Genomic DNA, 22,231 nt, shown 5'->3' with positions numbered 1-22,231 from the left:
GGTGTATGTACTATTATTAATACCACTTGTTCTTATGTCGACCAGAGTGGAAGAATTAGGAAGGATTTGGCTGAAATTTGGAAGGGAACTCAAATTTTTCATTAAGTAGCTTCCAGAAATAACACCTTAAACTTTGACCATATCTTCCACACCGTCACCTCATGGCTACCAAACTGGGCCTGGATAAACAAAGCATTCATAATAGTTGTAGCTACAGTTGGCATCTATAGTGTCATAGCTACTGGGATAGTTGTTTGTGTAAACTGGTGCTGGGGTTAAATGTGGAAATAGAAACCAGACAAGGTAGAGTCTTGTTAGTCTCTGAAAAAGGGGGGAAACGATGCCTTTTTGGTTTTTACTTTTTTTTCTTTTATATATTGTCTGTATTCTTTACACATGTATTTGTAGCTTATGATTGTAGCTTAGCTTCAGCATTTTCCTAGGCAGGAAGACAACACAAATTCCAGAACCCCTATGCTATCTTGGTTCTTCTTGGAAACCAAGGTTGAAAACAGCTTTTTGAGACATATCTTTGTAAACAGGGCCTGCTCCCCACTGAATGCAGGGAGAATTTAGAAGGTACTAGAAGTGGGGAGATTACTTCACCAGGCACATTGTTAATTGTGGGGCTCTTGTCAGATATGTCAATTTGCAAAATCTACAAAAACTGTGCACACGTCATGCAGGGTATATATCTTTAGAGTTTTACACCTAACAAGCTGTGCACCTGATGATCCTTATACAAATGTACCCCTTTTTATCACCCTGTATGTCACTCATAGTTTTAAGACCAGGGAAAAAGGCATCAATGGTACAACTACATTCTTGATACAGCCCTGGGACTGAGGGCCCGATGCAGCTACAACTGCTTGGCAGTGCACAGAGAAGTAACCAGACACAATTTGCTCATTTCTATGCAATAGATATTGCATAGTAAAAGTCAATAATATGTGAGTGGCCAACAGTTCAAGGTTGCATCTCACAGTCCAGCAGCAGACTCCTGCACACAGGGTTATTCTTGAAATGCACGAGATTAAAATTGATATGCTACACTTCAGTACTATATACACCACCCACTGACCACCAAGATCACCAAACAGCAAGGAAAAAAAATACTGAGGCAAAAAAACTAACAAAACTTAAAGTTTACTAGAACAATTCAGGAAACTGAAAGCTTTGATTAACTTTTGTAACAGGTCATCTGTAAGTGATAAAATAAAAATGTAGGGAAACTTTTCACTACACTTTTCTTATTACAATCTTTCCTCTTCCTCCAGACAGATTATTAAATTTTAAAAATTCCACACAGGTATCAACTTGAATTATACACTAATAGCTGAAGATGACTGTTCAGTGCACAGAATAAATAGAGATGCTGGTATCTCAGAGCTATTCTAAGTTAACCTACATGATTCCTGGCTGATCTTTGCCCTGTTTCCCAAAAGTTAATTAAAAAATCTGCAGGTTGATCTTCTAAGAAAATTTGTTAACTATCTTTTGATTTGTTGTTTTCTTCTTCTCAATGTTTTGAACAACTGTACTTTTTATCACACTGTATTCACAGGATGATGTTATTTACATTCATTTTGGTTTAATTTTGTCACTGATTTCATAGCACAGTTATGCTGGATTTTAGCATCTGCACCATCCCAGTGCTTGGAATGATGTTGTTAAGAAAAGACAGCACACCTGCTTATGTAATATACTATTATGACACATTGGGTACAAAGGCATGCAAAATTCACCATGAATGTGAAAAGGTCTACCTGTGCTTCTCTCACATGGCAAGTGAAATGCAGAAACTTTCCCTCTTCCCATGCACAATAAGGTAGGTACTGCTAGGTACTTGTAGCACCTACCTAAATGAAAGGCATAGGCCAGGCCTGAAAACTACAGGATTATGGAGAATTTACTTCAGTTTTCCAGCTTAAAATCAGATACCCAGATTTGAAAATATTAATATGACTTTTGATTAGATACTTTAAATATCAGAGCTCAAGTCAGATTCAGCCTTGCTACATTATTATCTTTTTTTAAATGCAAATTTAAGCAGTGGGCTGGTTTCTTTTATTTTATAGATATACTTGCTTTTCACAAAAAGGGAAAAATGAAAATTTTATATGAAGGAACCATCTTTTATGAGAAATGGAATTTCATATCAATGACCACTATATAGGTTATGCTTGCATGAAAAGAAAGATGAGGCTTGATGTACAAGCCCCATGCAAATAAGGCCATCATAAACCTGAAAACATTAAAAATGATCAGGCTTGTTTTTAAGGTGGACTTTTGGAGCAGTGATTTTGGAGCTCTCAGTCATCCAGGGAATATTTGCCACTATCAGAATAGAATTACTCATCTTTATAGAAGGCACCATGTCAAACTGTACAGCAGACAGATCCTAATATCCCAGCTTAAATCCACAGCAGTTGTATTTGTCAAGAGTAACCACTGAGCTGTGAATAGTCTTTTTATAAGCATAACAGATTTAACTTTGGTCATCTTTAATTAATCCCAGATATAAAAAGCTCCTTAAGTACCTCTTATTTACCATGACTTACCTTGCATCTGTTAACTAAGTGAAAAAACCTATAAAAATGCAAATTGTGCTTAAAATGGTTTGCATTTGGGAAAGTGTATGGCAATAAACTAATTTGAGAATCCAAATGTATGCAGGTTTAAAACAATTCCTTTTCCATACTGAAAAATAGAGAACTTTCTGACCAAGTTGCTAATGGAGACAATTTTAAATGGTCCTTTCTTACAGTAACAGCAGTGGAAACTACTTAGCTCTTTTCATTTCCCACAGGATGAATACTGACTGAGTAATTACAGCTATAATCTCTTCAGTCTCTTTACAAAAGTTTTCTGCAGAATTATGTCATTAAGACAGAGCTTACTGTATGTAACCTGCCTATAATTCAATTGTGCTTAATGGCTCCAACCTACTTAATTTTACCCATTTTCCTTTGTATTTGGCATTTCATGAATGCTTTGTCATAGAAGTTTATGAAACAGATGACAAGCAGGACATAAAATTTTCATTTTTCTATATGTAAAGCTACTGATTTAATGGTATAACCACAGGAAACATCCAAATGATGTTTCCAGATGATGCCCACAAAGAATCAAAAACTTTTTAGAGAAAAACCCCCTATTTCAAAATTTAAATTCTAGGTCTTAAGCACTGTGAAAAAGTGTACTTTTAAAATCTGTGTCTGAAGCACATTTACTCCTCACTGCCCTTTCTCCAAATAAATGAGCCAATTTTATACATATTTACAGTATTTAATAAAGATGTCCAAACCAAAGCTTTTACATAAATGTTTCAGCACTTAAAATAAGGAGAAGCATTTAATTTGCTCTCAGCTCAGACAGTAAAATTAAATGGAAACATAACAGCCTTCTGCAGAAAGAATGCATTAAACCATTTCTCTCTGTGGGGAAAGGCATTATCTCAATAATCTCAATATGATTAACAACCCCAAATTTAATTCAAGCAGTTACTAACTCTATCCTAATTTAAATGCTTAAATGTTTGCTGCCTGAATGATAACTAATCAGCTTCTTTTGGAGTGTGCATTAGTATATTTTACCAAATCCTTGAAAGTTATTCGATAGCGTTTTCTATAAATTCTTTGGCTACATACATTAAGGAAGTTAAATACATGTGAAATCTACCAACTACAAGTACCTTAAAAATAGTACACATTTACAGATTATACAGAGATCAGAGTGCAAATGTCAAGAGAGAATTGTTGTAAAGGACTAAGTTACTTACAACATTCATTTTTACATCCCAAACAGAAGGCTGTAGACAAAAAAAAAAAAAGCGTTTCTTAGATTTAGAAATCTCTTTGAAGAGCTTCTTGATCACCTAAAAATGCCTGAAACTGAACCACTGCTTCATGTATTAATGTTATCACTTTAATTATAACCTGCAGTATCTGCCTCCTCTTTTTTTTCTTTTGAAGAATATAGAAGTTCAGAAACTGCTCATATAAAGAACAGAAATACTGGTTGTATTCCCATATGGAATTATAATGACTTTAGATTCTTTCATGCCTTCTGAAGATATTTTTGTAAGCAAATTATGAAAGCAGAAATCCATGTCAGTCCTCCAAAAGAGATTTGGGTTATAGTGACTTTGTGAAAATGTTTAACTTTCTTCTTGCAGCATTTCTTCTATTTCTTTATCCCAGTTTTCATCACGCTTTTCTGATTCTGTCACCACCTCATACTCTTGAAGCTCTTGTTGCAATTCCTTTTCCCAATCAGCAGTTTCTTCTAAAAGGGACAAAAGATGTGTAAGTAACAGATCATATTGAATGTTGCTTATTTATATAAAACTAGATGAATTTGCACTGAATCTCTCTTATATCCCCTAAACTTTATGGACTATTCTCCTCAGAAACAACAGGAACTTCAGAAATTTCACCTTCCTATTGATCACAAGTAGGAATTAATTAACATACAAGGCTATATTTCTATATGCATACTATAATAAAGATATAGAATAGAATATAGAGCAAATACACAGCTGAGTCATTTTGAGTGTCCCTTTGCAAGATAATTTTCTACTGTCTTTCACTCTTCTTTCAACTGAATCTCCCTTTGCAATTTTAAATCTCCATTAAAAAAATGAAGTTTGTAAAAGTGTGGATATATTGTTTTGGAAAAAAGAAATCAAGATCAAATACTGTGGCTATTTTGAAACAAAGAAGGTACTCTCCTCACTGACATTTATAGCTAGGCAAGCTCATTTAATCAGGGTTAAAGGTAATTAAATTTCATACTTCAGGGCAAAAAATGAGTCAGAAGGCATTCTTGTGTTGTTAAATCTCTATTTTAATTAGCTCTACCTATCATAGGCAAGAGTGTGGGGGAGGAGATGGGTGTTGATGTGTTACACGTTGGTTGGTACTTCAGCCTAGATAGGAAGGTACGTGATTCCAGAGTCCAAGTCAGTCTGGCCAGCTGACATTCCTCTAAACAAGTAACACATTAATGGCCTATTAAAACACCTTCATCAAAGAACTAGATGCAAGAAACTGATACTACTCATGCCAATTCCTCAAGCTTGGCTATGTAATGGATAGAAAAAAAATCAGAAAACAATGATTCAGCAAAATCCAAATCATCTACATATACAAGTGTTGTCATAGTATATTATGTATGGCCAGAGTCACATCATCACAGACTGTTTTCATGCTCTTTACACTGATATTAGCCCTTCTGAATGATTTTAATTAATAAGCTCCACTTAATTTCTTATCATTCTCACAACTATTTGTAAAATTTCATCTGTTCCAAATGCCTGTTAACCTTTATAGGCAGAGGCCTCTTCAAACTCAGCCTGGTGCAAATGTTGCCCTTTTAGCTGGTGCAAAAAGAAGGAAACAGAGCCTGACTTCCAAATACTGTACTTGATCTACAAGGATGTCAATAAAAGAAAACAATTAATATGCAGAAGAACCTATGAAAGAGAAAGGAGGAGATAAAAAGAAAAAAATATCCCACATTCACTTTCATAAAAGAGCGACCTAAAACCCTTAAACAACTCACAGTTAACATTCTGTATAAGATGTGGTTTGACCATGGCAAAAATTATCATTAATTTCTGCAATATCTCATAGAAGGTTGTTTCATACACTTTGGAAAAAAAAGCCACGGATCTACATTTCTAAATTGGATTAGAAATTTCTTCTTCCTTTTAAATCAACTTCTCTTAGAATTGTTCTATGTAAGAAACAGAGGTAATAGTAGCTTTACCTTCTACTACTGAAGTCTCTTCTTTCTTTTTGTCTAGCACTAGTTGTTCCATTTCTTTTCTTAGATCTTCCTGATTCAGATTACAGGTATCAAAAGCATCACTCACAAATTCTGATACACCTGGACTAGTCGAAATCTCTTCCTCATCCTGCAATAAGACACTTTAGTATAAACTTATCCAGATAGGGTAAAACAAGTCACCAATACATACTTCCACTCATGTATCTGCTTTTAGATAGAGTTGGCAAAATCCAAAAGCATTACTCTCACAACTATTTCTCTTTTTGGCAACTCTTAAGAGCATTTTTGTACAAACAAAAACGTTACATATTTGTAAAATGGAAGACAGTCAACTGTACTGAAAATGATCTGCTTTACATTTCAGGCTGTCTTTTTGTGCTCTTAACAACTTTAATTCTTAGTTTGTAATCTTCAGAAACAATTATAAACTCCTGAGTAGTTTAGAACAGGACTTAAATATTAATAATTTGAGCACAATTCAGTAATAGCTTTCTACACAAAGTAAGGTTAAGAGAGGACTATTCTTTGGAAATCTTTGCCCACTGCATATTATTGGCAAGTGAATGCACAGCTCTGCTTCTGCCAAGAATGTTCTCTGGCACCAATTTTACAATTCAGAAATGAACAAGGGTCATTATGCACCTAAGGTAAAGTTTTTTGCAGTACCAAGCAAAAGTGAAATAAAACAGTGTTGCTATTGCATTGCAATGCATCATTTATATTTTCTATACTTCAGCCTCACCACATCTTAAAGAGTTGGACAGAACATGGCACACAAATACATTTTTATGAAGGTACTGCTAGTGTCTCAATGCAATGCTAACCTTCAAACATTTTGGAAATTTCACTCTTGACAGTAAAATTACATCATAATGTGCAGGATACTAAGGAAAACATTCTTCAGATAAACTACAGTTTCTGCAACTGAAAATGAGTTTCAAGATTATATGCTAAAAATTAGTATCACAGCAAAACAGCAGCAGGTTAGGACTATCAGGTACTATATTATTATGGTTTCATAGCAGAACTTACTCAAAAATATGCATAACTACTTATTAAGGAACAGCTTCACATACTAAATCCCAGACAAAATATGACAGCATTTTTACCTCTTGTGATTTTATTTGAGGCTTTATTGTAACAGGCGGTGTTTTTGGTCGTACTGTTTCTATAAAGGGAAAAAAAAAAGGTAGATACCATTTAAACATATTAAAAATCTCAATTATCATACCTATTAAATACACAAGGAAATACTGTATTTTAAGGAATCCTTGTGGTTAAAGGCTGAATTTAGCCACAGGTGAACCATTTTCAAACACAAACAATTTTCTATTCTTAATAATGACAAATTTAGCAAGCCATTTCCTCATTATGGCTCCAAACTTAAGAGATGGGACCCCTCTGACCCTCAAAATGACGTCCCAAGATCTTTAAAGTTACAAATGCATAAACTTGGTAATGAAATCCAGTCACTGATTATCACAGAAGTTCTTAAACTCCTCTGGCTGTGTACTAGTGCTGACATGAGTGCCAGTTAGCTCTTGGGCAGACCAGACTGCACACGTACTATGCACTCCCCTGAGGGCACATGAGAAGAGTGTTCTGCAGCCTCACCTTTCACACAGGCAAAGGAAATCACTGAGAAACAAACCCAAGAAGCTGGTCTCAATTTCCTAAGAAAACTCACTGTGCATTCTGTATTTAGTGCTAGGTGGTGCTAGGAAGACAATGATTGTTGACAAGCAAGGTTAGATCTTTGCCCTGACAGGTAAAGGAACATCCCAGCTTTCTTCCTCATGCAGCTATCAGGGGAGAGGAGTTACAATGAAGAGCCAGGTGGTTGCAAGAACAATTAACATACAGGGGCTGTGGTAGTGGTAGAGTGCTTGCTTAGCAGTTCTCTTGGCTTAAACATGCAAAGCAGCTGTGAGCTTGCAGCTTTGCTTCCTACAGGGTGCCCAGGTGGATCATTTCTGCTAACTCAGCAATTTCTGGTTTTTTTATGTTTAATTTTTAAAATAAGGTCAGTTTTAATTAAAATCATTCCTAATTGGTAGCTGTCACTGCTTTTATATCTCATCTATTCAATGCCCACCACTCTGTCCCATTTTCTCTCTTCCTTCCACTTTCCTATCTCCAGAGGATCTCTCACTACACCCAACACTGCAGCCAAATAAGCTCCAGCATTCCCTGCTTGGGGAAGCTGCAGGACATGGCAGTAACTCTTTGCTGTTCAAGAGAGGTGCCTCTGGCCCCACCTGCTGCTCTGCTGTAGGTGGGATACAACTGCTCTACACTGGGCCATGCCCCAGCCGTGACTGACGTGCCATCAGGATCATTCCGGACCTACTGGCACAGCACCACCTCCTCCACTGCAGTGTGCTCTCATCCCAAGGTGACCTAGTTCTTAACTACAGAGCTACTAATACCTAGAGAAGGGCTAGAACTTGGCATTATGTTATAGATCTTATATAGCCTTCACACTAGAATGAGGAATATCTTCCATTTGTCTCTTCCTTTCACATCTATCACGCTCATTTAACGTTCTGAAAAGATCAGCTAACGAGGAGACAGAAATGGAAAGCTAACAACTCTATTTTATAGACACTCAGCTTTAAAAAGAAACTCTGAACATTATAAAGAGCTACCAACAGGCAATTACTTCCAGTTTTAGCCTCCAATTACAGAATCCAACTTTCAAAAAGGTTGCTTAAACCAAAAATAACACGTATGATTCAGAGCTTCCCAATTCTAGGCAATTTCTGAGTCAAACAAAACATGGATTTACTACAGTCTGGTACATGTATCTGTGCCATTACAGAACATGCAATCATTAGTAAAGCTATCTGCATATCCCACATGTGTGGTCTGAAATGCAGAAGAGCTGCAACAGGCCAAAAGATGGTGGAGTTTTTTGGTTTTTTTAAAATGAAGATACGTTTTGCTTTAGTCACAATGGGAATTTTACTAGAACCCAGAAACTTTCACTTTGACTGAATGGTACTTTCCAAGGATTTGAATGACATAACATTTTTGTTGTTAAATAGGATCAGATGCCATCTCTTCTGTAAAATTGAGACACTTCAGTTAAAAGAGCCATAGTTTTGGGACAGTAAACAACTGTCCTGAATAAAAGTAGTGGGAATTGGTGCCTCTTGGTCTACAGTATCTTCTGGAGTAGCCTGTCCTGTCAGCATTGCTTGGATGGCAATGCTGACAGGACAGGCTACTACAGAATCTACTCAGAGAAAACTACTTTTTCCACCCTAGACGGGGACCTCAACTAGGCTGACACAGACACACTCCAAACAAAACGTATGAGAAGCATGAGACAAACTGGTAACAAAGGCACATATACAACATGGAAGCCCAGCTTTGTAATTCCATCTGTAGCCTCCCCTTCACCGCAAACTCCAGCTGCCTATCCAAGAAGCAAAGGCCCAACTGAGTAACCTTAGCTCAGACTGTGCAGAAGATTACTAAGCTGTGCATAAGACCTGTGAAAAAGGCTTTAAAAAGAATAAGAAAAGTTACTCAAGAGGAAAAATACCTATATAGAAAGATTACACTAAAAAAGGAGGAAAAAGAAGCTAACTTGGCAGTGATCAGCTGACTGTCAGGCCAGTAGTGTCAACAGGACATAAGTACTAGTGGATTTTATGGACAACAATTGATTGAAATTGGAGATATGAGAACCATTCCAAGGTGCAGCAAAGGCTTTCTCCTTCTGCCCAATGAGTCTGCCAAGATCCTTCAGGTGTCTTACCAGGGATGGTGAATGTACCTAGATTAAGCTAAGATTTAATGAGCTACTAATTTTCTTTCGTGTTTCTGCCAGTAACTGCTTTATACTCTTTAAGCCACAGATATTCCTGCTTGCAGAATCTGTTAACATGCAAAGAGGTCCCGTGGTTTGTAAGAGAGTCATTAAAAATCACCTGTAGAAACTGATCACTGTACCTGAAGAGACATTTGTTGAAGCAGCTTTTTCATCTCAAGGCTGAATCTCAGGGAGCCTCCTGGTCCCCATTTTTTCCTGTTGCCACAATATATTATAGGCATTTCCATACTCTGCTCTCCACCACCACAGTAGTTCTACCCCTGTATCACTCACTAACTTCTGTCTGGCATGAGAGATGAGCAAAAGCCGAAAGCAAACCACATGCCAGCTGGCTGGGTTGGCTAGTACCTGTTGTGTGATGAATTGAACCAAAGGTATCTCCTTTCTGACAAGTCAAAAATCACACCTAAGACCACTAATGGTCATGAGCTGTCATAAGCCAAGTACAACATTTCTTCTCTTGAGATTTCTACTCTTCTGACAAAGTTGTCTGAAATTGGAAAAAGCTTCAAAGCACCAGGAGCCTCCTCTTCCCCAGACTACACAAAGACATCAAGTATAGTGAGAGAAGCCCTGATTGGTAATCCAGGATAAAAATGTGATGGCATCTGATGTATACAGTGAGCATTTTTTGATGCCTCAAGATTTTTAGCTCTTTTAATGTATTTGTAGATTTGTACACTTTTAATATATAGCTGTATAGTTTCTAGCACCTGCTCACACCTCAGAACAGTAGTTACCCTTTCTCACATATTATGCCACATTCTTGAAATCCTGTTTGGTCTTACTTTAAAGAAAAAGTGTTTCTGACAAGGACATCCTGTTTTGCACTAGCACCTGGGCTGAAATAGTAAGATACTTTGTAGATATAACAAGCTATAGGGCATCCTTAGAAGGGCTACAATGGGGCAGATCCAAGGGTAGGTTAGCAGGGCAATTGTTCTCCTATTGGATGTACTTGCTAGACATGTTAACTAATTAAACTTATAAAAATTGTGAAAATTTGATGTTGCATATAGGTATTATATGTGCAACTAAAAGCTTTCATGAAAAGACTGCTCTTTATGTTATCTATTTAATTATTGTTTGAAAAAATTTTCTTCTGATTTTAGACAACAGCATGATACTAAGTTAATGAGCTGTGCTAAAACAAACGTTTCCCATACCTTTCAGTTCCCCATCCTCTTCTCTGCCTTTGCTCTCTTCCTTTCCTGCTGCTTGCTGTTGAGCTGCAAGTGCAGTGAGTTGTGCAGACTGTTTAATTAGGGACACCCTGTAGAAATAATTTCTCCAGAACACCTCCTCCTTTACACTAGAGAGAACAAACAGATTTTGATTATTACATTTGGAATATGGCTCCTTTTACCATCTAGCAGTGAAATAAAATTAAATATGCAGAGAGGAGGAGTAGACATAGGTGATATTGAAGTAAAAACTTAAATAAGAAATTTGTGACATTAACACATTCTAAAATGTACATAATTTTGAAGTTCTTGATCTCTCACAAGACATTTGCAATTGACCTGAACCTACAATAGTAATGTTGTAACTCTACAAAAAGCTTAACAGTATGCAGCAATATATGGTATGGAAAAATATGACCCTGTTCCATCTTTCCTGACAAACTGTGTAAACAAACCCAACAAACTAAGCAACCCCTTCTTGCCCTCTAAGCCAAACACTCTATTATTGTTAAATTATTATTGTTCACATCTTCCCTAGACATCAGGTGGAACTGGAACATCTATGGCTGCAGAAGCCATTCCTAGATTGCCGCAGTACTATTTCACTATCTGCACTTTAACCCACAGGCAACAAAAGACAGAAATGGCAAGATCTGTGGGGAAGAACTTGTGTAGGTTAAGAAAGAATAAAGTTACCTTCACACCTATTCAGACAAAACATGACCACTGTGACTAAGAACAGGCAAAAAAACCAATAAGCAATGCGGTACAAAAGGCAAGGATAGCATGACCAGAGGCTGAAGACAGAGCATCAGAGAATATGGGCAGATCTTCAGAACCGACAACAGAGAACGGACAAGAAGGTCAACAGAATGAGGAGCTGGGAAGGTTTATAAAAGGAGGAGATTTAAGACAGAAAATGACACAAAGAAAGATTTTCTTTCTGCTTCCATCCTTAGACAAGGAGACTAATGTTGGGAATTCCCACTTAAATAAAAAGTTGAGTTGTGAAACAAGTGCTAGGAACAGAGTTTGGGACTGGACAAGGAATAATAGCTCCAGAATTAAGCTGTGCAACACAGAGCTTTTCCCATTTCCTATCCAAATTTTTCTTGCTTGCATTGCTGCTTTTTTATGACACATTCTATTAGCATTTCTCCAGGGGTGATCTCTGACTATCTATAATCACTTTTTTGAGATATCACTTCTGCCAACAGATCTGAATGTTTTTATTGTTGCCTTTACCTTTCTTTGGAGAAGAAAAAAATTAATTTAGCACACTGGACATGGAAATACTGAGGGCCTCTCCCATACTTAAGTCAACAGGTCCTTATTAGTTCTGTCTCACAGACATACTTTTTTTCTTACCTCAAACTGCTGAACTGCAATGCTCATGCAATACTCCATGTGTTAGACACTAGCATAAAAATATATGTACACACTGGAAGAACATAAAGAACTGAAGGAAGTGAAAGGAGCAATTTATGAGTATTTAAAGACACATTAAAAGCATGATGGTACAGTTACCAGCAGAAATTACTTACTGTTTGGGAACAAGGTCAAATCTCATCCTATTGAGAAGCTCATCTTCTTGTAACATGACCAGTGCAACAGGGTACATTTGATCAAAGTCAAAATGAAACTGCACACCTGCCGGAGGATCTCGCAGAAAATTCCGTTTATCCTTTGAAGAACATATTTCTGGCCATTAAATGATATCAGAAAAAGGACACCATATTTCACACACAAGAGCAGCAAAGCAATCTGTAAAGCCTTTCTAAAAATAAAAACTATATTGAGGATCTGCTTTGGTTCAAGTGGAAACTGATAGAACTATTTACTCTTGTACATGAGTGGTGTGGTGACAGACATATTAAAGTATCTTGAAAACACATAATTTAATAAACTTTAAAAACCCAGTAGCTTTAATTCTGCCAAGAGAAAATTTCAAATCTTAAAAGAAGTAAAATACTTACTGCTGATAAGGCCAGTATTTGTTGTTGAATTGTCTCTTCTTCATTGCTATCTACCCAAGGAGGCACTGCTGCTTCTAGTATTGAAAGGAGGAAGATAATTGCATGTATAATACTTGGAAAAAAACCCAATCCAAATAACAGACCTTACATAAAGTAACACAGAGTGTCACAAAAGTAAGCAGAGTTACACCAGTATGCCAAGTCATTGTGTCTTTTTCCTAAACTAAGTCCATGGCATAAGAGAGAAACCCTAGGAATGGATCTTTGCTTATCAGAGGTAAAAAATAATAACTAAATAGTTGCTGATCTCTGTTATTGTAAAAATAAAACTGTGGGGATTTCTTTGCAGTATGCACCAGTCAGAATTTGGTGCCTCTTAATTTAGCTACTGAAGAAGTGCTGTCTAACTGGTTAAAGTGCCTGCAAACAGTATTTCCAGATCCACTATAAATGTGTAAACTTTGTCTAAATTAAGTTTGCAAAGTACCTTACACCCAGAAGACACCAATTATTTAACAATGGAGAAAAATGTTATAAATTTGTTATGAATTACAACCCTTTGTACACTGAGTAAACCTACTCCAGTTCAGCTGGTTTAAATCATTATACAGATACTTCCAAAATAGTTGTTTGGGCTGTACAGAGAGAAAAATAAACTATTGTAGATGTATAGATATTTACCAACCTCTTCACTGTCAATGCAAATTCAGCCTACAGAGACAGTATGACACATCTGTAGCAGATAAATAATTCTTGTGCCCTTAAACTACCAACACTTATTTGCCTGTTCAGCTGATACCAGCAAGACCTTTCACCCACATGCATCCACATCAGATCCTGATGCTTCTTTCAGTCAGGCCATCTGTCACTTCTCCTTTGGCCAATCTAGCTACCTATTTTCAAGAAGCTTTTAGAAATATATTAAGAGAATCCCAAGTTTACTAACAGACAAAAAGATAGAAATACAGACAACACAATCTCATAAGCAATCTTGCAAGAAGAAACCAGACTAACATACTAACCACAAACACAGTGAAAATTTTTATCACAATCCATTTAAAATCAGCTCTTTTTCAAGATTAACAGAGACACTGTATACTCAAACTATCAGATATTATTGCATTTAGATAACATGATAAAAAAGATAAAAGTCAATGATGAAACACAATGTGAGAAAAGAACTTTGCTAGCATGGTGATATTTGAGTTTATTTCATAAAACACAATTTGGTTATAAAAGCAAATCTAAACCAACTAGATAGCGTAACACTAACCTCACTTAAAAATATCATCTTCCAACATATGCATTAAGTTCTGCCACAATGTGTTTCATTAAATAGTGTTTTGATAGAGTAGTTTTAGATACAGGTCAATTATCCAGCTTTCAAAAAGGTTTCACTTATGTGATGTTAGGCATCATCAAAAAAAGCATACATTACCTGATTTTTTGGTTTGCTGCTCTTGGACAAATTTCTTCTGTTCTTTCTGAAAATCTCCAATAATTGTCTAAAATAAAAAATAGGAAACCACAATTAAAAAAAAAATAAAAGTTCACTCTTCTTATTTTATGTTCAGTCACAAAGTGCTTTCAAATACACTGCATATTCTTATATGTGTGGTGGCCCTTCCTGCAAGTTAAAATTCTTTCATGTCAATCATATACTTCCTTTTACTGAAACATTTGATTTAGCATTTGAAACTATTGCCTATATTTATAGTTTTATCAAGTTCAGGGGACAAGGAAAAAAGATGGAAAATCTCAGCTGATAATTTGAAAATTGGCATGCTATGCATATCCACTTACTGTCTCCCTGTATCAAATAAAGACAATGCAGACTGCTTAGACTTGTTTAAACAAGTTTTTAAAGCACTAACAGTTAGAGATATCCTTGGCCTTACAAAAGTTTCAAGAGTTGCCTAAGAAATATATCCATTGCAAGAAATTGGACTTTCAAAATTGTAAAGCTGGATTTCAGAACACTTGCTTAGCTGAAACAAAATAACTTCTCTGCTTATGCTGTTGACAAATTTTCATTTAAAAAATCATACTTAGCAATATTCTATATTGAATTTAGAATTTTAAAAAAGGAGAATGGTCTCAGAATTCAGAATGCCATAATCTAGAAGTAAGAATGCAAATGGTCTGTGGTTGAAAGCAGAGGCAAAAAAGATGAAGCTAGAAATGAATACTTAAACCACTCCCAAAATACAAGTTTTATGTGGTGAGGTCTATGAATTAACAAGTTGCCAAAATGCACAGAAGTCTTCAAGCTAAATCCTGATAAATTCCTATACTATTTTTTTCCTCAGTGACCAGTATTTCAGTTTAAGATTACTATCAGTGAGAGTGCCAATTATACAGTAGTGTCAGTTATACAACAGATTATTGTGGTTCCTTCTAATTTAAAGTAGTATTTTTTTTCTATTTATAGAATAAAATAATTTATATGGTTTAAGAAGAAAAGTATGATACAGGTATAATCTTGTTTCTCCTGTACATAATACTGATAAATCCAAACTGGGAATTCGTATTACTCCAAGACATTTACAGAAAAAAAGATGTATTTAAGGCATAAAATATGCTGTAGGTACTTAGCTACAGTTTCTTAGGAGTATTACTATTAGTGCATTAAATTAAGAAAAAAACCTTGTTACTTGATTTTTCCTCTTTGATGTAGATAAAAAATAACATTAGACTCTGATACTACTGTAGAAGGAAACAGATCTCTGCTATTATTACATGGACAACTGTCAATGAAATCTGAAGACAAAATCTAAAATGTGATCATAACAGAAATTAATTTGATATCATCTGATGATTTGTTTGGAAGACAACATGAACACTAATTATATCAAGAAGTAGAATTCTATTGTATTAAAAAAATAAACAGGAAATGCTGTAGCTCTCCAGAAGGGCTGAAAGACAGGAGCAGGAAAAGGGTTTGCCTGTGTCAGACACTCCTGGATGCACAGTCTGCTACAGCTGGGATAGTTCTGACCAGCTCCCTTTCCCTTCCCTTTCCAGATACTCAACAGCAAACACAGAACACTTCAGGGCACTTATTGCTGCCTTTTTCTTTTTTTCTTTTCCTTCTGCCAAGTTTGTGGCTTAAAGCACTGGAAGAACACTTGCTGGCACAAGTTAAGCAACTGGAGCTGACAGACAGGAACAGAGAGGGCAAGAACTACGTGGCAGGGTCAGGGTGGGGAACAGAACAGGACAGTAACAAGGTATTTCATTATCTCACTGGTTCTTATGAAACTGTACCTGTATCCCTAAGGTCCTAGGACACAGTATGTACAACTCCAAGCTAATTCTGACTTTTGCACAGATGTGCCTTTAAGATGCAAGCTACCTCATTCCTTTTTCCAGCTAAATAAGCTGTGGGGCAAAAAGAAACCACACATCTTGGGACTGCCTGTCTCAGATTCTTCCACCTACATCAGCATTTTTCATATTTGCTTCTAGTCTTTCTCCAGTATATCAACATCCTGAGGAAACTGAACAATCACAGGTGCAGCACTGAGAAAAGCAGGTTGACTATTTTTTGGCAACTCTACCATGAATAAACATTTCAGTCACATCATTCATCATTATAAGAGATGCACAGTATCCCTTGAAAGACACAGTATCTAAAGACAGTTTGAAGAAATGTTATCAAATGCCAGATTTGCCACATGCTGTAACAATGGTTAGCAAACAGATCTTTCAGATCAAATGTATAGAAATAAATTACCTTATCGATGATACTGTCAATTTTTCCTTCTTCTACAGACTTCTTTATTGTCTGTGCTGTTTCAGCAACAGACTCAGATATCTTTTTTGTAGCAGCAGAGGCAAAATTGAAGAGGTAACCTTTCACAGACAAAAAAAGAAAGACCTGAGAGAAGATTTCTTTATATCCAGTTCTCTTCCTACATTTATTTTTCCTTCTCTTTAAATATTTGGATACCTACCTAAAGGTTTCTTTCAAAATAACTTAACCCAGCTAATGGCCTACAAAAAAACAATTCTATTTATCCTTTTCTAGTTTATATTCTTTAATGATGATGACCACAACTTTCTGTAAATCAAATATTTATACATGAACCTTGTTTACTAAATCAAACATTGCTAATGGTCCTTGAAATACTCCTTTCCCATTACTTTTCTGAAGCAATGTATTTATCCTGATTTCATACAAGTATTTTGGAAATAGTAAGCCATAAAGTAACTTAGTCACAGTATTAAAACAGAATTATACATTTTTTAAGAAAATTAACATGCACAATAAAGTCTTATAAACTGAGGCACCAAATGCATGAAAAATTTCAGGCAGGTAACACTTCCTTCAAAAGTCTTAGAATACAAGCTTGCTCTTGATGTTTGCCCTTATCTATTTTACATTGTCTTCTGTTTCATGTATCCCTAGAAACTGTGTCATATGTAATTGTTTTAGGTGCAAAATGTGCAGAGACATTTGCTGTCTGGTGACATTCTGGCATTATTGCACAAAGTGATTTTGGCCAGTCCTGGAACCACACTGAAGAGCAAAATGCTTTTTATTTCCAATAAGTGCAAATATTCTTTTGAACTAAGGTACTTATAAAACTGCAGAAGGGGTAGTACTTAGCCTTAGAAAAATAGGATTACTTTCAAATGACAAAGAAACTCATCTTCCATCTTACAAGTGTATGCCTGTATTAAGAGAATGTATCTAGCAATATTTCTATTATTAGTTCACATTGGCAAAACGCTCATAATTTCTGTGGCATCATAATGAGCAAAAAATAATGTCTACAAGGCTTTGGTTTTACCAGTAAAATTCTCTATCTGCCTGTGGATTCTTTTTACACAGCTACCCAGGTTGCATGCCATGAAGAGGTTTCTATGATTATGTGTTAAAACAGCAAGAAATCCTTTCCACCACAACTCTGGGGTCACAGACACTAAACCAAATTTTCACTTAAAGAGCAAGTTATGGGACGGATCTTTATATAGATAAAAGTCAATACTTATTCTTCCCCTGAAAGTCAAAGTCCTTTCCCCTTCGTGAACAGTCAGAGCAATATGCAGATAAGAACAATCAGAGCAAACAGCAGATCAGAATCAATTTACCACAATTAGACAGGTATTTGACCAAACAACACAGACTAAACTGCTGCAGTTCAGGTCGCCCAAGACAACGTTCAGATTAACTTCTCAGACGATACTGATCCAAAATTTCAGAGCATCAATTAAAAAAAATCCAAAATCTCTTTAAAAAAATAATTAGCAATGAGTGTAGGCCTGTACTTTGGACTACTTTTATCCAAGAATTCACTACAGCAAAGCAGGAATTTTACCTATAGCAAATTACAGCTTTGCCCCATCCCTGGCAGCGTTCAAGGCCAGGCTGGATGGGGCTTTAAGCCTGGTCTAGCAAAAGGGGCAAGGGGTTGGAATGAGATTATCTTCAACGTCCTTTCCAACCCAAACCATTCTGTGATTCTAAGACCGCAGACACGTTCAACAAAATCATCAAACCCCATTATTTCCCTATGAAAAAATCACAAACGGCCACAGCAATCTATGAAGTACATTATCTACGTAGACAGATCTGTTCTCTCCGCAGGCAGACCTCCTCCCATAGTGTCAACAGAATAGATATCTAAGAAACGCTGCTGCTTTAAAAACAGGGAAAGAGGCGGTAACCGAAGACATATTTGCAGCCTGGTTTCTTTAGCTCACACTGCAAAGGCGGCAGCCCCGGGACACTCACTGCCGAATCCTTTGGCCTGGCTAAGCAGCGCCTCCGAGTCCCCCTGCAGCTCGCCCTGTTCCTGCTCCTGCCCGGCCGGCCCTGCCTCCTCCTCTTCCTCCTGCTGCTGCTGCTCCGCGGGGCCGCTCCTCTTGCCGGCGGGCAGCAGCTGCTCCTCGCCCGCCCGCTCCCGCTCCCGCTCCAGCCCCAGCCAGCTGCCCAGGCCGCGCAACATGGCTGAGGGGCCGCGGCCGCTGCGGAAACCGGGCCGGCCGCGGAGCGCCGCTTCCGCGTGCGTCACTTCCGGCGGGCGGCCCGGGAAGGGCCGGGGCGGGGCGGGCGGAGCGGGGCGCGGTGCCCGGTGTGCCGGGAGTGCCGGGGTGTCCCTCCCCTCTGGGGTGTCACTCTCCATTGGGGGTGTGCCCGCTCCCCGCTGTTACCGGAGGGGCTGTGCCCCTTTCCCCCCCGCCGCTCGGGCTCGGCGCTCCGCGCTCCGCCGCGGGCTCTCCTCGTCTCCCCGCCGGGCTCGGTGGGAGCAGCCGCCTGTAGCACCTACGTAAGTCAGAGGCCTCCGCGCGCGGCCGCAGCGGCACGTGTGGGGCGCAGCAAACCCCTGCCGGAGGCGGCTGCTCCTGCGGATAAGGCTGCACGGAGCAACTCGTGTGCCACCTCCCAGCAAAGGGATTTCTAACAGTGCTCGCTTTCAGCTCTCCCTCCCTTGACTCTACTTCCTTCATCTTTTACAAGTGATTTCCTAGACCACCTGCAGTTTCTGTACCCGTTTCGAGTAAACGCGTTTCCTAGGCCTTCTGGGATATTGCTGGTTTTGCTAAAATCGCAGCAAACTTTTTATTTTGGTTTCTGTAAGCAAGATTTAAGAGTTCTAAATTGGCATGTACTCAAGATTTATACAGTTGTTGAAATTATCCCGCCTGTTTTCCTGAAAAGAGCTTTGAAAATGGCTTAGATGTTTATGATGCTAATGTTGGCAGCTAAGTTGGCTGAGTTCTGAAGGAATAGCCTGAAGCAGAGGTACTAGGGTCCAAGTCTTAAAATCGTTGCTATTAAGAAAATTACGTATTAAAATTAAATGCCAGGGAACAGTTAATCCATGACATTCCTTTTTCTCCTGAATTAAAAGTGTTTCATGGTTATGGCTGTCCTTTTGATCATATTGACAAGCCAATTGTTTATTAATTCCTATTATCAGAAATGTAAGAGTATTGATAACAAGGCACTGTTACATTCCTGAACACAGTCTCTTGAAGATCCTGATCTTATTTATGTTACTTTAGTATAATAAAAAGAAGAATTAAAATGTTTATTGATTATTTACTGTTTCATACCAGCAGCTGAAAAACCACATTGCTTTGATTTATGCTGTGAAGGCTGTTAGATCACGTTGCATACTGTTTTGGGTGAATTGGATATTTAATTAAGGAAATATTTTCTTGGCCCTAGAGTTCTTTATTTAGTTAGTTCTTGCTGTATATTTTTTTTGTACATGCTGTCATTTTTCAATAATTGTTCCATGATTAGCCTCCACAGCCACCTGAATGGAGTGTGAATTTGTTTACAGATGAGATAAATGTCATCCTGCCTCAGATGGGTGGGAAAATGCAGCTTGTAGCTGATGGACACTGCTGCCTTTGTTTGCTAAAACATATAAACAGTTAAAAGTTTTTGTAGTCCTTTTGTGGGTTTGCCAGCCAGCACGCCTTTCTGTGTAGAACAGTAAATTGATACTTCAGCTCTGTGTGTTGATCAGCCTTATCAGAACCTGTTTAGGGACTAGATGGGTGTTTATCTTACATATTGGTGTATAACCTGGGAGAGGTGAATCCTGCTCCCAGATTCCAAAATGGTAATTTTTGTTGTATGTTGCTTAAGGTAATGCAGATTGAATTTGTGATCTTCCCAGGCACAAATTTACATTCATCAGATGTGCATCTTTGTTGTTCTAGGTTTCCAGCTCAAGGTGCGTGCATGTGTGCTGATTTTCCAATGAAGTACATCCTGGTAACTGGTGGTGTCATCTCGGGCATTGGCAAAGGGATCATTGCAAGCAGCATTGGCACCATTCTAAAATCATGTGGTCTACGTGTCACTGCAATCAAAATTGATCCTTACATAAACATAGATGCTGGAACCTTTTCACCATATGAACATGGTATGAAGATTAGTGCTGTTCCCTTTCACATAAACATTTGTATTTACAATAATATGTTCTGGTTTTATTTTTAAAAAACAGATAGTATGCTGTTTATAAGTTGTTTTATCATTATTTTGAAAGTTTGTTGCTTACTCTGTGTTCTCAAGGACACAAGGACTCTCAAGAACCATCTGCTCTAAGTTAAGAAACAGAAGCCTGTTTTTTTGAAGATACTGTTTTGAACAGATGCTTTCTTTCTCTAACATGCCATTTTACTAGGAAAATCCTAGCTGTAAGCGTTGTTCAGCTAATGCTACCTTCAGTTCAACTTGATTAAAAACCTCTTTTAAATAGAAACTTGAAACTTAAGTCCTCAACAGTTTCCTGAGAATGCTGTTCTCTGGATATTGGTGCCTTCTAATGTACGTACCTTCATGAGAGTTAGCTTAAGTTCTCATTTTGGTGGAAGAAGTCTAGTCAAAAACATGAGTGAAGCTTAAGAACCTGCTAGTGATATGATTTTAAAGAGGATGCATAATTTGATTGGTTGGTTCTCTAAGCCACATTGGTTGTATTGACTGTTGCTAATGAGATACAAGCCATTTTATTCATGGTGTTGAATGTTCCTTCAGCTGTGTGGCTTGCTACCTGTACATTTATTAAAAACAATGGTTTTCAAAGTACCTTCAGCCAGCAGACATTTCTAATAATTTTTGGTTTGGATTGTGTTTGCTTACTTTTAGTCCACACTAAAATTTTTGGAACAGAAGATAAATATTGTTTCTCCTTAAATTAAAAAATACTACTTTGCTTTTTAAGTAGAGGAAGAGCAGAGCACATGAAACCTCTCTTAAATAACAAAATTTACTGCACTTTAAGGAGTGCATGTGCTGCTGCTCATGGGTCATATGACTCCTGTGATGACTTGAGATTGTGAGGATATATTCCTTCCCTGCACCAGGTAGAGGGGAGGGGGAATGTTATGGCATGTAATTCTTTTTTTCACTGAAAATTTTCTTACTGCTTGTGTAGAAACACTGGCTTGCTGCGCAGCACATGGAAATTCCATGAGCTGGAATGGCAAGCCTCCTTCATTAACATTTTGACAGAAATATGATTGATATGAGTAATCTAGTGATTTCCAGAAAACTGTGGAGGCTTTTTATTAATATTTTTTTATTCTTCTCTTCCAAGGCCTGCTTAAAAGAAATGTTGATTCTGCTCTGCTTCTTGGCACAAATGATGATTTAGTGTAGAGGATGAATTAAGTGCCTCACAGTATCAGGCATAATTCTTCCAACTCTGTTGTACACATTGGAGTGATTTGTTAAGCAGTTCATTGGAGTGTTGTATTTTGGTGGGATATACATTTCTGTGGTCCACTTTTTTTTTTTTTAATTGTGCATTAGTCACATAACTTGTATTGCCATTGATTTATTGGGTCATGGGAAAATATTTTCAGTTTTTCTGAAGAGCTTTCCAGCCTTACCTCAAGATCTAGCAGCTTGAGTTCTGTCAGAAGTTGACTAGATTCAGAGCTTAGAGACTCTTTAGAGGGCTGAGAAC

The 22,231-nt window shown here is 37.5% G+C and overlaps 2 protein-coding genes across 2 annotated transcripts in view; one reads left to right on the top strand and one right to left on the bottom strand.

The window, feature by feature from the left end:
- Positions 1–1,130: 1,130 nt before the first annotated feature.
- Positions 1,131–18,812, bottom strand: SYAP1 (synapse associated protein 1). The gene is made up of 9 exons (XM_056487133.1): positions 18,535–18,812; positions 16,531–16,649; positions 14,233–14,299; positions 12,795–12,868; positions 12,363–12,502; positions 10,801–10,946; positions 6,903–6,961; positions 5,773–5,920; positions 1,131–4,287 (listed from the first exon to the last, which is right to left on the bottom strand). The coding sequence occupies exons 1-9, from the start codon at positions 18,746–18,748 to the stop codon at positions 4,160–4,162; spliced, it is 1,095 nt and encodes a 364-aa protein (XP_056343108.1). The 5' UTR covers positions 18,749–18,812; the 3' UTR covers positions 1,131–4,159.
- Positions 18,813–18,845: 33 nt separating this feature from the next.
- Positions 18,846–22,231, top strand: part of CTPS2 (CTP synthase 2) — a 60,353-nt gene continuing 56,967 nt past the window's right edge. The window contains exons 1-2 of the mRNA XM_056487005.1: positions 18,846–19,069; positions 20,478–20,683. Of these exons, the coding sequence (XP_056342980.1) occupies positions 20,500–20,683 (184 nt within the window). The 5' untranslated portion in view covers positions 18,846–19,069; positions 20,478–20,499. The remainder of the gene's footprint in view (positions 19,070–20,477; positions 20,684–22,231) is intronic.

This window comes from Oenanthe melanoleuca, chromosome 1, assembly GCF_029582105.1.
Source record: "Oenanthe melanoleuca isolate GR-GAL-2019-014 chromosome 1, OMel1.0, whole genome shotgun sequence".
In the NCBI taxonomy this organism is placed as follows: Eukaryota; Metazoa; Chordata; class Aves; order Passeriformes; family Muscicapidae; genus Oenanthe; species Oenanthe melanoleuca.
The sequence above is the reverse complement of the archived record's forward strand: the minus strand, read 5'-3'. Positions and strand labels throughout refer to the sequence as shown.